The 16,812-nt window shown below is 39.4% G+C and overlaps 1 protein-coding gene across 7 annotated transcripts in view; it reads left to right on the top strand.

The window, feature by feature from the left end:
• Nucleotides 1–4,412: 4,412 nt before the first annotated feature.
• Nucleotides 4,413–16,812, top strand: part of mctp1b (multiple C2 domains, transmembrane 1b) — a 33,978-nt gene continuing 21,578 nt past the window's right edge. For 3 of the 7 annotated variants that reach the window (XM_034602764.1, XM_034602763.1, XM_034602762.1), the window contains exons 1-2: nucleotides 4,414–4,597; nucleotides 4,643–5,265. In XM_034602764.1, the coding sequence (XP_034458655.1) occupies nucleotides 4,738–5,265 (528 nt within the window). In that variant the 5' untranslated portion in view covers nucleotides 4,414–4,597; nucleotides 4,643–4,737. Of the gene's footprint in view, nucleotides 4,598–4,642; nucleotides 5,275–13,177; nucleotides 13,527–16,812 lie in introns of those variants that run through there. The other 4 variants (XM_034602761.1, XM_034602768.1, XM_034602766.1 and 1 more) reach the window with 3 other exon arrangements.

Genomic DNA, 16,812 nt, shown 5'->3' with positions numbered 1-16,812 from the left:
TGAATTAATTCTGTTAATAAACTAAAAGCTGCATTGAAAATTGATTTCGTCTCAATTATTTATTTGGGGTTTTGGGGGCAAATCGTGTAAAGCACCAAGCCTACAGCCATGCTAGTAGCTCTGTGAGACTGTAACCAAGCAAAGTCTTAAAGCTAAATGCTTAAGTCAACATGATAACTTGCTCGACACCAATGGCAATACTAATATCCAGATGCCTGTTTAAAGCTGCGTGTGTGCACAAAGTTGGCAGGATGGGAAGAACAACACCAACATGGTTAGCAATAATGCTAATCTTGTAGTCATACCAGATAAACAGCTACATTTTTACTAGTCATTTTACTAGTCATCAAAGGTTTACCAGTCAACTTAAACCCCATCTGGTCGCTAGTAAGCTGTATTCCTATAGGTCAAAATGTTGTTTATTGTTGAATACTGTACACACACGTATTTTACTGTACACATCTTGTAGGTTTTATGTAAATAAGTAATTATATTTTCTAACATTTTACTGTTCATGTATTCTCTTTTGTAAATCAACACTTAAACGTTTGTCTTTTGTATCCGCTCAACGTGAACTCTCACAATTGCAATCCTCTTTGTGCTGGTGGTGTCTTCTTCAGAAAGCTGTGCACCTTGTTTAGTAAAGCCAGGTATTGTGAGCTTCACCTTCCTTTCAAACAGCAGATCACGGATGGTTCTCCAGGAACCCTGAGTCAGCTGTAACGAGTTTGTCACTACTCATACGGTAGGAGTCCTGCCACCATTAGCAGAGGAAATGAACATAATAAGGCCACAGGATGCAATTGCCTGCAGGTATTTGATGGCCATAGAAGTGGCTTTATAGTCATCCAGATTCCAGGCCTTTTGGAGTGGGGTCCTCAGAGCAGTCTATGATGCATGTTGTGTTTGGTGGTGTTCTTTAAGCCCTGGGGCATGGTGGCCCGGATAGTTTCCCATTGGGAAGCCAAAGAATGTATTGCCTCATATTTCCTTCCATTATAGGTCAATCCAGTAGCTCAACACTCGGCTAACGACGCTCTGGGACACATTAAACCTCTCAGCCAAGTCTCCCTGGAGCAGATTAAGCCTTAACTTCATCAAAGTCTACAGAAGCTGGTCTGTAGGATCAAGCTGAAGGCTATATTTGAAGAGAGTTACAAGGTGGTAAGCCACTGTATGAAAAGCAGGGAGTGACAGCCAGTATACAGAGTCTTGTAGAGAGGTTCAGCACACTGAGTTCTCTGGTCAGGAGTGGTGGACAGAGGCATCGGGTGGAGCCTTAAGGATTAGCTCTGCTTGCTAAGTGTGCGGTGCGGTCCTCCCACAGGGTTCCAACATCTCTTTGCGAGTATGGCACATCCTGGTCATCCATGGTCTCATGCTCCACGATGTCTGTTGCATTTTTATCTAGAAAAACAATCAATTGTATTTGGTTATTAATATGTAGTTTATAAACATATGAAAAAGTTTCCTACTGTAAATGAGACATTTTCAGTATAACTATGAAATCATCCAAAAAAGAGGCAAATGGTGATTGAGCTTATCTGTGCTTTGCCAGCCATAGACAGCCATGTATTTCCTTGGGATAATTTATAAGTAGCATTTCTAGAACTCGCTGCTACTACTGAATTAATTTGGAAACAAACTTTACACAGCCTTTGGTTTTTGGCATTGTTATTATTACCCTTACAAATTGTACACATACTGAAGATGAGATAAGATAGGATGTACCTTTATTAATCTTCTAGAGGAAATTCACAAATGACACAGCAGCACAAGGAAGTGGCAGCGCAAGGGGGAAAATGTTGTAAGAGTAAAAATATGAACAAAAATAGAAATACTATATACAATAGGTAGAAATAATACTGTGTATACATAGGTCTTTTTTTCAAAAATGTGCAATATATATATATTGACCAAGTTTGTGTTATTGGGTAATTCTCCATTCCTGAAGTATACAGTGTAGAAGATGTGCAGCAGTTCTTTCTTGAAATATAGATTTAGTGTTCTACCTAGGGCGCTGTGAGGTTATGCAGTCTAATGGCTGATGGCACAAGGAGCCCCCCAAAACCTTTGAGGTGCGTGGCTTCATAACAAAGCGTATTCATGGGAGCCTGACAATTAAGACAGCCTTTGCTTTTTGTGATTACTATTGTTATTAAAGTTACAAATTGTTCGCTCACTTCCTTAACCAACCAATGTAAACAGAAGTAACTGATAATTGACACTTTCATATACCCCATTTCTGGACTAGCACTTGACATGTTCGAAGGAGCTTCATATCCAAGCCACTTCTCCGGGTAGGAGAAGTGCTTTTCTATTCATAAAGTGAAATGAAGAAACAATAGGATGCTTGGGTGGGTTTTTTTTAGGTTGAATTCTTCAACCAGAGCCTGAAGGCTGCGTTTTGTGTTCGGAGGTGGATGTGGGTTGTACGGGCTCCAGGGCTGCACTGCTTTCCTGCTATAAAAACCGTTTCCTCAATTATTATGGCATCCTCTAAAAAGTTACACTTCAATTATAGTGAAAATGCTCGGAAAACAATATGGCAACTTTATCTTCAATAGAATATTGAGGTATAGATATTATGCCAGAGGAAGCACTGACAGACAATTACTGAACATAAACATTTCATAATAAAGTTCAACGGCAAGTACTGAACCGAATGTATTACAAGGTAATGATAGTAATAAATAAAATAAAATTACAAATATTAAATCGAAATAGGTAAACACAATAAAATGTGACACAAGGGTAAAATAATTAATTATCTAATTCCATGGGAAAGGTTTTCAAAATATGATGTATTTTTTGTGCTTTGGCTGTCTTCACAAACTTTAAGGATTTTATGTCTAATCTAAATAAATTGTCATCTAACTGAACATATAATGCTCTCAAATAATTGTAGGCTTACTGTTCACACGCATCTCGTCTACCAATCTACAGCTATGTGACTTCCGGAAGTTCTAACACAAGACGGAGGTTCTCTGTGACACCCTGGTTTACACCGAGAATAAGGTGAATAATTTCAGTCAGTTTGTTGTTCACGTGTCAGATGTGACAGAGAAGAAAACAGGAGCTCAGACCATCAATCAGGTTCTCTTGTTCTGCTACAGCCTCACGGGGGCGCTGTTTCACCCAAATATTTAATAAAGATGCATGAAAACATACAGCCCGAGAACGTCCCGAGCTTCTTTGTGTAAATGGGAAACCTGAGTTCCACACGTTTATAGCTGTGATCTCGGGAGATTTAAAAAGGGGCACATAGTTTGATACAGTTCTCATTCATGGTGTCAGCTCAGCTCGGGCTGTGACTCACAGTACAGTGACTCTGTGGCTTCATGTTGAGCTCAGACGAATGCAGACATACACCTGGACCCACCCACTCTTACAATCATCGTAATAAAATAATAACTCTACTTATAGCAGAAAAATACAGACAGACAATACAGTACTCTGTGCCGTGCACTGACAGTTATAGTAAAGTATTCTGTTTAAAAGGATAGTTCACCGAAAAAAAGAATTCACTCATTATCTACTCACCACTAAGCCGATGGAGGGGTGGGTGAAGTGATTGAGGTCCACAAAACACTTTAGGAGTTTCAGGGGTGACAGCGTTGCAGCCAAATCCAATACAAATGAAGTAACTGGTGACTGATTCTTCAAAGGTAAAAATAACGACAGAAAAAAACACAAGACTCAAACACTTCACCCACCCCTCCATCGGCATAGTGGTGAGTAGATAATGAGTGAATTCTTTTTTTCGGTGAACTATCCCTTTAAAACAGAATGTCTTTTCAGTTCATACAGAGGAAACATTCAACCATCAGTTACTCACAGAAAGAAACAACAAACAGGACTGACATGTTGAAACAATATAACTTGAGGGGTATACTTAGCTTATATAGGTGGAGAAAATTGTATTTGTTAAAGGAAATGACTTTCATATTTGTATCTAGGTGTGGTGATGATATTTATATTTATATTTAGTTGAAATGCTGATATTTATATCTAGTTGTGATGATGATATTTATGTTTAGTTGAAATGCTGATATTTATATCTAGTTGTGATGATAATATTCATGTTTAGTTGTGATGATGCTATTTATGTTTAGTTGTGATGATATTTGTGTTTAGGTGTGATGATATTTGTGTTTAGGTGTGATGATATTCATGTTTAGTTGTGATGATGATATTCATGTTTAGTTGTGATGATATTTGTGTTTAGGTGTGATGATATTCATGTTTAGTTGTGATGATATTTGTGTTTAGGTGTGATGATATTCATGTTTAGTTGTGATGATATTTGTGTTTAGTTGTGATGATATTTGTGTTTAGTTGTGATGATGATATTCATGTTTAGTTGTGATGATGATATTTGTGTTTAGTTGTGATGATGATATTCATCTTTAGTTGTGATGATGATATTCATCTTTAGTTGTGATGATGATATTTGTGTTTAGTTGTGACGATGACATTGTGAAGTGTAAGCTCAGTCAGCTTGTTTTTCACTGATGTGACAGCGAAGAAATCCAATAGTCTGTCTGGAGTTGTAAATCTAAAAGTGGGCTGGACCCGGACCACCAGCGCTGCAGCCGAAACCCTCGGCTCCGCTGCAGTTCTACCGAGGTGTCATGCAGCTGAACAGGGAAATAGACAGCTTACATAAGTTTGTCGCTGGATCCATAGCCTCCACATCGGCGTGACAGCCCGGCTGAGCTCCGAGCAGAGGCGGGAATGGAGCGGGGAGACGGGGACGAGGATGAGAGGAGCTCGTCCCAGCAGAACTCGCTGTGGAAACAGTTCCAGGCCAAAGCCAAGCCGCTGCTCAGCCCCAAGCTGGGCGCCAGGGACCCGGAGAACAAGAGGGAGCGAGGCATGTGGATGTTCAAGATGATGAAACGGAGGGAGAACGTCGCCCACGACCGGGTGATCTCCTCCTCGCAGCCCGACCTGCTCTTCTCCTCCCGGGGGGACGTGGACGCCACAGAGGCTCCGCTCCGCGGAGAAGCGGCGGCGAGCGGCTCCGGACTCGTGCGGGAGAAGCTGCCGTCGTCCTCCCAGCACAAGACTGCCTTCCTGGACAAGCCCACGGTGGCTCAGCTGGTGCAGTCCCACCACAAGAGCTCCTCTCTGGGGTCTGCGTGTCTGGAGAAGCTGTCCGAGCCACCGGCCAGCGGCAGCGGGGGCAGCAGCGGGGGCGAGGCGGCAACAGCTGCTGCTGCAGCCACGGAGCCCCCGCTGGAGAGCAGGGATGAGCAGCCGGTGAGTCAAGCATGGGGGGGGGGGGTTGGCCTTTTAATAGGAAATCTATTTACACGACAATGTTTTGATCGGCTACTGGATTACTGTAAAATTGATGTTAGCACATTTAGTTCGGTTTCTGTGTTGTAGCTGTAGACGTGGCCTGTGTGTACATCCTGAGTAAAACACGTGTTATTTAAACTGATGGACGGATATATACATGTATTAATAATCAATAACATGAAGCAATATGTTTACATGCAACAACTATTAGTATTAGTAGTATTTTGTTGAATAACTATTTAACAGCTTGCATACACCTTAGGTCAGGTGGGGTTTCCGTGTGTATATGGGTAAAACACGTGTTATATAAATTGATGGATGGATATACATTCATGGATAATCAATAACATGAAGCAATTTGTTTATATGCAAACGTCTGTGAGCAAATACCGTATTTTGTTGGGTTTCGATGCAAAGGTAAAATCCCACTCGTGCAGCAAACACTTTCCTTATGTCTCTTACTTTATTTTCACTAACTGGGAATATATATAGAATATATGATTTGGGCATATTGTGCAAAAATGTTGGTACTTAGTAATCTGCCTCCTCCAGCACAAGGCGATGCATCACAAATAGTTTGTTGTGTTTAATCAACGATTCAAAACCCAAAGATTTCCAATGCACACTGACATAAAAGAGAAAAACAGTGGCCTTTCCAGTGAGAAGCTCCAGCCTGACACTCTTTGGCATCTGATGTCAATCAATTACTGTAAAGCTCCATTTAGTGTTTTTAGGTATCAAACATTCAGTGTTGTGTGTTTGTGACAGGCCAATTTGAGTGATGAAAAAAAAAAGAAGTGATTATAATAGAACATTTTGATTTGACTGTTCTAGTGTTTACACTGTTTGGGGTCAGCAGCTTGCAGTAAACACCTTAGGTCATGTGTTTCATTTGCCTAGCATAACACAGAGTGTCTCAATCAGCTTTACTGGGCCACATCAACAGCCTTTCAGACCCACCCTGAGTTGTTTCGTGTACAAGTAAACAAAGGACCTCAGAAGACAAATAAGAGAAACCACATGTTGCAGCTGGACACACAGGAGGGACAATTGTCTTCTCAAAAAATTAAAAGAAGGATTTAACAATTTCTATTTCCACAAAGCCCAAAACTAAGCTAAACAAGTTAAAAAATCCACAAAGTCAGATATTTAAAGTTATGTCAGTGAAACATAACATAACTCAACACCTGAATGGATCATTCAGCTGAATCCACACCTCTCTTCACCATGTCAACACACACTGAACATCATCATCTTCATGTTGCTGGACTGTTGTATTAGACTGAATTCAGTTTTTATCTAAGTGGGCCTAATAAACTGGAAATTGTGTGTACTGTATATGCACAGTATAGTGACAGTACTGTATGGGTGGCTACGAGGGGCTGACTCTGTGCATGTGATGTGGAGGTGGGGTCCTGCACATTTCAGCAGGAACATAATCTGAGTTTGCAGAATGTGCAAAAAAGGTCATAAAAGAGGAGCGTGTCATGGTAACATGCTCCTAAGTTGAGCATTGCCAAACAGAGAAAACAAGCCAACTCACTAAACTAACAACTCACCAAAGTAAACAGCCTTAATGCTCGTTTAGGTTTGAGCTGCACTAACGCCTTCCAGCACTGCAAACTGTTAAATCCCATAGGAAACAATAGTTATGCACACGTGTAGAACATGAGCAGTCCTGCTTCAACAGGAATGCCTTTCACCTGGAACAACATCTTTAGGCGGTGGTGGCATGGTGGAGCAGTGGGTAGCACTGTCGCCTCATAGCAGGCCAAAGACATGCAGATCGGTGTTAGGGTAATTATAGACTCCAGGCAAGGTAAGGCAGTTTTATTCACAAAGCACACAGAGGTCGATTCAAGGTGCTGTACAGGGACATTAAAAACAACACAGAGACAAAATGAAAAGAAATCAATTTAAGATCAGAAAACTCAGTGGAAACATTTTTAGAGAAAATTTAAAAAAGCTCACAATATAAGAGATAAATTGACTAAAAGAGGTTAAGTATATATAAAGTTAAAGGAGTAAAATAATAAAAGAGATAGAAATATGTGAAATGATGATGGCCCTAGATTTCTCAAATACTTTAGTTAAAGGCTCTTGTGACTAAAGACCAATTCCATCTGGATTTGGAAGCAGCAATGAATGTGGCATTCCTAAAACCAGGCATTTGACCGTAGGTGTGAATATGAGTGTGAATGGTTGCTCTGTGTTTGCCCTGTGATGCACTGGTGACCTGTCCAGGGTGTACCCCACCTCTCGCCCTGTGTCAGCTGGGATTGGCTGCGGCTCCCCCCTCAAAGGATAAGCCCTAAAGATGATGGATGGATCTTAGGGTGGCATGAATTGAGGTGTGGTAAAGAGAGATAGTAAGCCTTTTTCACAGCAGCCACTTTGACATGGTAAACACAGTTGTAAACAAAGACTCTATACCTAAATAGAATAGAACTTCAATAATGTGATTAGTTCACCCAATATTAATGTAAAAATGGCTGCTGTGAAGGTCTATAACACTGATAATATTACAGTATATACTCATTATAACTGTGAGGTGGGTATGTAAGTCTTGCAGTCACACAGGGTGCGGACTCAAAAGCTCTTCAGCTAATTTTGGGGTTTTGGACTGACAGTCTTGTTTCACAGTGCAGGATACAAGGAAAAGGTGGAACAATTTAATGCTGGGACCAGCTAGAACATTTTCATCGGCAAATGTACACGTCATAATAATTTGACAAAATGAATTAGATAAGTATATATTTGGAGAAAACTTTATCAGTGATTATAACATGTATCAATCAATCAATCAAATTTTATTTGTATAGCCCATATTCACAAATCACAGTTTGTCTCATAGGGCTTTAACAAGGTGTGACATCCTCTGCCCTTAACCCTCAACAACAGGAAGGAAAAACTACTAAAAACCCTTTTAACAGGGTAAAAAGAACGTAGAAACCTCGGAGAGAGCCACATGTGAGGGATCCCTCTCCCAGGACGGACAGAAGTGCAATAGATGTCAAGTGTAAAGGAGAATATCATCAAGATAAGGGTATTTGTAGCATTGATTAGAATAAACACTTTGTAGCATAATGGAAGGTCAATGAATTGATGGATTATTGTCAGTAATGGTCGAGTATCTGAGGAGAAATATTATATATCAAGCAGTCCTGTACCCTAAACGTTACAGCATATTCTTCAAATAAGATTCACTGGGTATATTGTGTGATGTTTTATGATGTTTTTTGTGCTTTATGACTTATTGGACCTGAACCATCATTAATGTTAGTTACACCTGTTGTTTTCCTGTTAAGAGCAATGTGAAATGTCAGTGGTGAGAACGGTCGATGTGGACAGACAGAGAGGGGTTGGTGCTGGAATCTGAGCTCCTGTGTGGTGAACAGGCTGGAGCTTTTACAATAAAGCAATGTTTATAGATGCTCAGAAAATACATTTAAGGCTGAACACTCGTTGGCACGTACTACTTCTTAGCTTGAACTTATTTGTCACCTTGATCTTAAACCACAAAAGGTTATAGACACTGAAATCGAGTGAAGGGAATTGAATTTCTTACTCCTTTGTGTAAAATGATTTAGCTGCTGTGACAAAGTCTGATTGAAATGGGTCATGGAAATTACTAGACCCCAAATAATCCAACACTTGATTAGACATGTGAAGTTTGGAGAAGAAAGATAAACTTTGGAGTTGTATAGGATGCTTATAAATCTTTCCATTTCTACTTATATAATTATGCTACAGTGTATTTTTGTTGTTTTTATGGACTACTACCTCTGGGGGAAGGTGTAGACAGTCATGTGCTTCTTTTTTGGCACATGGCACAAGGTTCGCTATAGCTACACCTCCTCACTTGCCAGTGATGACAGTCCCTGAGAGGCCACGCAACAGGGAGAAGCTATTTCCTTCAGCTTTTGTGGACCACCATCACCTCAGCCAACCAGAAAATCATTAATGGGAATTAAAGTCTGAACTTTCACTGTGATACGTATGATTTAATCTGTTAAAACCCTGTTCACACCCAGAAAAAAACGAAAAAAAATAAAACGGAAATAATGTACACAAAATAGGGCTGTCACTATTTAGACAAATTTGGAACATTTCTTTGAACCATGAGAATAAAACATTTGAACATTTGAAAAAAGTGGAGCAAAAATGTGACTCGCCTCTGTGACTAGCTCAGATCCCCTACAGGGACAACTTTCCAAGCTTGATTTTGACTCTTTATGTAGGATCAAATATTTGTTGGCAATAAGCAAAAGTCATTTTAAGGCATCTCAAAGAGGTGACACACACTTTTAGACTCAAACAAGTAGCAGTGGAGCTTTTATTAGTCTCATTGTTATCTGTTGTAGTGAGTGATTAGATAATGTGGGCGAGTCAGTGACACATCCCCACTCAAGAATGGCCTAAAGTTGAACACACTTGTGCGAAGGCTAAAAAGAAAATCCCATAAAAAAGACTAAAACAAACCCTATGCTGCAAGTTTTTGGAAGCGCAACTGGCAGAGTAGAGTGATGAGGAGGGGAGGGGGTATGAAGTCATTTCTTTGAGCAGTGCTTTTGAGATACAACATGCTTGACATACAATAGACCTACTCACATACTCGTCCATTCCTGACAACAAGTCCTCAATTCATTTGTCATTGCTGCTCCCTTCATCTCTATCCGACATTTCCTTATGTATATTTACTTTAAACATTGACACACTTTTCCATTATGTTACAAACTGTTTCCTCTAATCAATGTTACTCTCAGTTACACACGCAGCATCTATTGCATCTATCCTTTTTTTTACCCTGTTAATGGTTTTTTAATCTTGTTGAGGGTTAAGGGCAGAGGATGTCACACCTTGTTAAAGCCCTATGAGACACATTGTGATTTGTGAATATGGGCTGTACAAATAAAATTGGGTTGGAAGTCTAACTGGCAGGGTTTTTAAGCAAACATCATTTACTCCGCAGAGATTGGATATTTAAGAGCCCACGCAGAGATAGAACCCGGTCGAGGAGGGTAATAGCGTCCATTATGACTGTCCTCTATTTGCGGTGTTAGGATTTCTTTTCTTTCGCCTGTTATCATCGCTGTCAGTAGCAGCACCGAGGGTTACACTATCTTTTGAAACACAGAGGTTCATTTCTAAAGAGCTTTTATGTGTGGTTAAGATATGTGTGTGTCAGGGGTCTTTCTTCTTTCTTTTAGCTGGTAGGAGGAGACAAGAGATACTATTTCACTCCCTGTCTGGGGAACCTTGTTTGTCCTCTATGAAGTTGTGTGTCTGGTCTCTACCTGTACTAACCTGCACGGAAACACATGTCAGACATCAGGGAAGCAGAGCTGCAAGATTTTGCATTTGAACGTCGAGTCTGTTTTGTGAATCAATCATTCAACACAAAAATGTGTGTGAATTGAACTGGCCTGGTAACAGGGAATGAGGTTATTGAATAGTGTGAACTGCAGTTTCTCAGGCATTTATTTATGAACATGCTGTGTGATGGGCTACTGAACGTTAGCCACTTTTATTGAGTTTTCACTGTGGAGAGTGGCGGACTGAGGGAAAACAAACCACTCGCGTGCTTTCAAGCTGATAGTAAATGTTGTCTTTGCACAAAACAAGTAGGGTGAGACCAAGTTATACTGTCAGGAACTCTTTTTCTCTGTGTGTGCAGTCAAATGAGTGTGAAAATTGACTGTCTCCTTCAGTCAGCTCATTATACTGTATGTTATACGTCCTTGTCAAAGAGTGTTAGCAGTGTTACTTCAGAGTATATTTTCAGTCACTGCATGTTAAGTTACCTCGAACAGTGAAATATTGACATACATGTTACGTTTCCAAAATAGCTTTTGTAATGAGTCATCCACTCCCGATTGTATAATGAACTTTCCTAAAAAAAAATTGCTTAAAAGTCAGTATTCACCACATACTCTTGGTATTTGTTTATATCGTTTTCTTATTTAGTCCAAATTGTTCGTATCAAAAAGAAGAAACACATTTCTGCAGTGCCAGAAACATCAGATAGATTTTTGAAGTTTAAGGGAACTGTTTTTCTTTGTGCTTTATTCCCATTCCAGGTTTTTCTTGCAAAGATATCGTCAATGTTACTTAACACTGAAGCCGATTTACGACATGACCTGCGGGTAAAGTCCAGAGAATAGGGTCTGGAGAAAGTACACAGATAACCGGAGCCTCTCACTCGGACATTTGCGTTCACACATGGTGGCATGGTGAATGGGTCTAAACACTAAAGAAACGAAATGAAAATTCTCTCATTATCTACTCACCACTATGCCGGCGGACGGGTGGGTGAAGTGTTTGAGTCTGCAAAAGTCTCATGGGTAAACAGTGTTTTAGCCAAGGTGACCTCTTTTTCAGACGTAATAAAACAACAGAAAAAAACCACAACATGCCTCCATACTGCTCGGGTGGTGTCATCCAAGTGTCCGCCAACACCATGTTTTAAACCTAAAAGTCCACTATCGGAAGTGATGATGCTAGTGGACGTAGCCACATGAACGTTCAATTTTATGGAATCAGCTGCAAAGCTGTTAACTCCTGAGACTCCAGAAGTGTTTTGTGGACTCAAACACTTCACCCACCCCTCCATCTGCTTAGTGGTGAGTAGATAGTAAGTGAAGTAAAATTTTTTGGTGAACTATCCCTCTAAGCGTCTGTCATTCGTTACTGGTGCAAGTGACATAATTTTACTTTTATGTTTTAATTTCCGAACCAGGAACACTCAAAATAGTTCTTCAACTACTTTCACTATAGTTTGTCATATCATTTCAGATACAACAATCACACAGCAGTCCGCAGGGTTGGTGTTGTTAGCTATTTTTTGCATCTGTGATTTCAACACTCTACATTATCAACCAGATCCATTACTGTTGCGGTTCAAGGTTACAAAGCCAACTTCTGCTGTGAGATTTGATAGTTGCATGAGAGAGAGCCAGCTAACATCAGCTGGGTCGAGCTAGCTGCTCGTGCTATAAGAATGAGTCCATAAATTAAGTTAGCAAATACAATTTGAAAACAACTTTTATTGAATGCTCACAGGCACTTACAGTCTACCAGGAGCATTGTACGGGTAAAAATTATTATATAAGTAAATTATGTCTAATATTTTTAAACTTTTTTGTCTCAGGACGTCGGAGAGGGCTTATTAACAAGCCACCAACGGTAGTAGCCTAACATTAGCTTTTTACTTCTTGAAATTGTAATTAGACTTCAGAAATCATAAACGTGATCATTTGTGAATATTATCTTGCTGTGAACAAAACTTGCAAGTATCATAAGCTTTAGTTTGTACAGATTAAACAAACAAGAAATAACTAGAGGTGCTGGTGGGTAGATTCTGTTACATATGGACAGACAGTTCTTTCCACATTTTCCAGTCCTTATGCTAAGCTAACTTGTCATTGAATACCCAGCAAGAAACAGAAATAGTGTATTTCTAAAATGTAGAATGCTTGTTTTAAAGAAGACTAGCTTTGCCCCGCATTTACGGCCCTCACAAACAGGGCTGCATTTGTATTGTTTTCGCTTTTGCACATTGGTTCTAAAACCGTTTTATTTTCTATTAAATGGACAAATTTGTATGATTTGATATATGGTATCATTATTGTTTTTTTATTTTTTATTTCTTTGCACAAAAGTAAAGTTACTTGAAATTTTTATTTGACTTAAGTTTTGTTTATTAGGACACTAGACTGCAGTCATGTCTTCCTAGTGTTCCCTTTAGTATAGTCAAGCTTGCTCCATTGGTTAAGGATAAAAGTTAAGCCAACCAGCTCAGTTCCTCCTCTTCCTCCCTCCCTCTCACTTGTTCCTCCTCCTTTCATTCAGCTTTAACACGGACAGTACAACACCTTCTCCTTCTCTGCTGGGTCTGCTTTCTTTGGAGATACTTCCTGAGGTCACAGGAGATTATTTTGCGTTTTATCTGGACCTACTGTGGTAGTATTCTCAGTATCTCTTCCTCTGCCATGTCTCCCACATAGTCGCACTTTTTAAAAATAGTCCCCACTCACCGCTCTCCTCATTACACCACCTCACCCTGACTGTATTATCCCCCTGCGCCCTGCTCGACCCTGGATCTCCTTCTAAGTCAGGCCCCGGTGGCAGAGTCCCGTCTAGCGATTCGAGGGTTACTTCGTCATGGCTCTTGTAATGACTGCTTTTCCCTCGCCTCCACATGTGGACGACTTCTGTCGGTGAGCTCATCATTAAACTACAAGCATTTTGCATTCAACTAGATCAATATTTTTATGTTTATATATGTGTCTTTTGCAGTTAAGTAATTTCAGTTATTAAGGCATGTTAGAAAATGACTAATTAAAGTACTGTACAAGTTAACCTCAGCTTATTTTTATATATATTTTTTAAGTTCAGAGTTCAAGTGAAACAAACCAAAGCAGGATTAACAGAAAATAGTTTGAATCAACATAACTTAAACCAACCGAAGTTGATTTTAATGGAAGCAGAATCTTGACGAGGTTAAAGTATTGGGAGATTGTTTCAAGAGTTTGGACTGCATTACATTTTTTAATACTGCTTAACGCTATTGACTCACTAGCACCTCTTGGGGTACAAAGTGGTAATACAAGGCTTAAATTGACCCTATAATTCATTGATAATCAAAATAGTTGTTAATAGGTGACTACAAAAGTCGTATCATACCACAAAACATTTGCACACTTCAGTGTTTTTACTCTTCCTGATTGTAAAATACAAAAACATCTGTGCAAGCTAGTGGAAAAAAGTCTTTGTGTGCTATAGCTTTGAGCTAATCTTCATGTTTGTCCCAATACCAAACATCATGCGTCTAACTGACATTTGAGGGCCTTCCATGGTGAGCTACTGACTAGTGCGTCTTGTACTAAGTTAGCGGTGTGGGCCGTGTGGTGGAGTCTCCTACAGCCGATCATAGAGTTTAAAGGGGTTCTCACCAAATTGTTGTTAATTGAATCAGCCTTTATTGGGGGCCTCCTCTCAGCTTGGGGGCCCCAGACAATCTCCTGCTTTGCCTAAACTGTTGTGACGCCCCTGACTAGATGTACAATATATAACAGATGAAATAATATATAACAGTTAAAGGGGACATTTTTCTGAACTTTTACTTTTATTTTTCCATTTAAGCTTTTAAACATTTTCAATACAAGTCTCTTGCTATACAGTTTTGACACTTGTAAGCAAAGGATGAAAACACGTCCTCAATCTGTTACTGATAATGATATTGATCATTTTGAAAAACAATTCTGTGATATTTGTTTTATTTTTGCATACGATAATCAACCATACTGTTGTGGCCCTATTTCATTTTCTTTGTGAATGAAGGTTGGTAAGATTTTTTGGGAGAGTGACATCCTATTATTAGACAACAAGCCCAAATTATTTATCATGAATCCCAACCACTCTGAATTCCAACAGTGTAGCTTGCTAACATTAGCATTGGCTTCCATTGTGTGTGGGACGCCTGCTGAGTCATGTGTTGATTCTGTACACTTAGTGCTACGTTAACTCAACCAACACATCTACATTACGAGAAACAGTGAGATCAGACAGCAGCACCATACTTGAGTCTGCATTTGCGGTTATTGATGCACAATAAGCTCTAGTCTGTATGTGTGTCCAAACTCTGTGAGTGTGAATATAAGTAGTGCAACTCACACTGTCAGTTGATCACATCTCACATGTCTCTGCAGTATATTTGTAGGCATTGTGAATGTGTGAGAATGTGTCAGATTGTACTTTTGTAAAATGCATGTTACACTTATGCTTGGAAGGCGCCTGTTGGGAGCTTCTTGGCTTTTATTTACTGTATTGATCGCTGCTGTCTGTATTGGCAGCAGTATTGATGTTAATGGGCCCCTGAGGTTTGACCATCATGTCATGGTGATAGATGTTACTCTCAGCTCTCCTTAGTGCATTGACTTTTTTCCCCTCTCTTTCAAGGGTAATTTTCACATGTTTCTGTTTATGTGCTTCTTAAGAGACAGTGTCCTAGTTTTTCATTTAGAGCGTGAAGGATCACAGAACAGGTACACCAGACTCAGACCCGAGGGCCAAATGAGTCAGGGGGGCCCTGGATCAGGAGGATATTTCTTATTTAATATTCAATCAAATGACCATAAAGAGACATAAAACAATCCTAAACACATGAATATTTACTACAAAAAAGCAAAATGATGACTTAAGACCACAAAAAAGCACAAAGGGATTATAAAATGATGTGAAAGATGACAACGAAAAGACACTAAAAGAAGATGAAAGAACAAATAATAAACGACTATAAAAAGACAAAAAAATACTACAAAGAGATTCAAAACAACTGCAAGATTTGCAAAATAAAGGAAGATTAAAAAAAGTGACAAAAAATGATTATGAAAAAGGCATAAATCAACAGCAGAGAGACACAAAACAACTACAAAGAGACTCAAGTTGACATGAATGTCCACAAACAGACACTTACAAGAGATTTCAAGTCATAGTAGAATAAATAGATACAGTTGGAAGAGAATGTATTGCTGCTTCCTAAAATAAAGCTGTGCATGTGTATGTCATATGGAGGATCTCTGGAGACTTTGGTCCAGATTTTCTCCGCAGTTTATCTTTCACACATGCACAACGCAGCGGGGGATTCTCTGTTCAGACGTGTTCACATCAGCAACAAATAATCCGCAGAATTCAGGTTTGGGGTGGTAATAAAATGGAAAACCTTTGGTTTTGGGGCTTTTGGTCTGAACAAAAGAACATTTTAAGTAGGCTTCTTTGATCTAAAATTGATACTGTATTTTTCCAGAGTCAATCAATGAAACAAAAATCTGAAAGACTTTATTTGTACAGCACTACATACACAAAGCGCTTTATAGAATCAAAACAATACCTCCCACAAACCCATCCATGCACAAAGCAAAACAATAACAACAGGAAGTGAGCGAACGCTATCGTGAATCTCATGTTTCCAATGAGGAAACACCAAAGACAGGATAAATATAAAATAATAAAAGAAGATAGATGCTTTGAAGTAAAACCAGAAACAAAAAGTAGGTTATGAGAAAGAATATCGATCCAGAAAATAAAATAGAATAAATGGCTACACCAGTAAAACAATCCAGTGTTTAAATAAATTAAACATACAGCATACATAAACAAAATTCTATTAAAAGTCAGACTAAAAAGATAGTTCTTGAGTTTTCCTTTAGGATATTTAGCAATCCCTGCAGCCCTCTCTTGATTAAATATGTATCTGACATTAGAGCTGGAGCTTCTGAATCTGACACACTTTATTTTCATGAGCTTTGTGCTCCAAAATGAAATCCATGATGCTTAATTCATCCAGATTGTGACTCCTGATCAGGCAGAGAGAAGGTGTGAGACTTGTTGGAACTGCATGAACTAATTTCGCTCCTGGTTGTTGAGTGGTGCCACAGAGTGGAAATAAGGATTAGGTGTGGCCTGAATCCTGATACACCTAAGACTAAAGCCTGACCTGCATGC

Source organism: Hippoglossus hippoglossus, chromosome 12 (genome assembly GCF_009819705.1).
Source record: "Hippoglossus hippoglossus isolate fHipHip1 chromosome 12, fHipHip1.pri, whole genome shotgun sequence".
In the NCBI taxonomy this organism is placed as follows: domain Eukaryota; kingdom Metazoa; phylum Chordata; class Actinopteri; order Pleuronectiformes; family Pleuronectidae; genus Hippoglossus; species Hippoglossus hippoglossus.
Note: the sequence above shows the minus strand (reverse complement) of the source record. Positions and strands in the feature narration are given on the sequence as shown.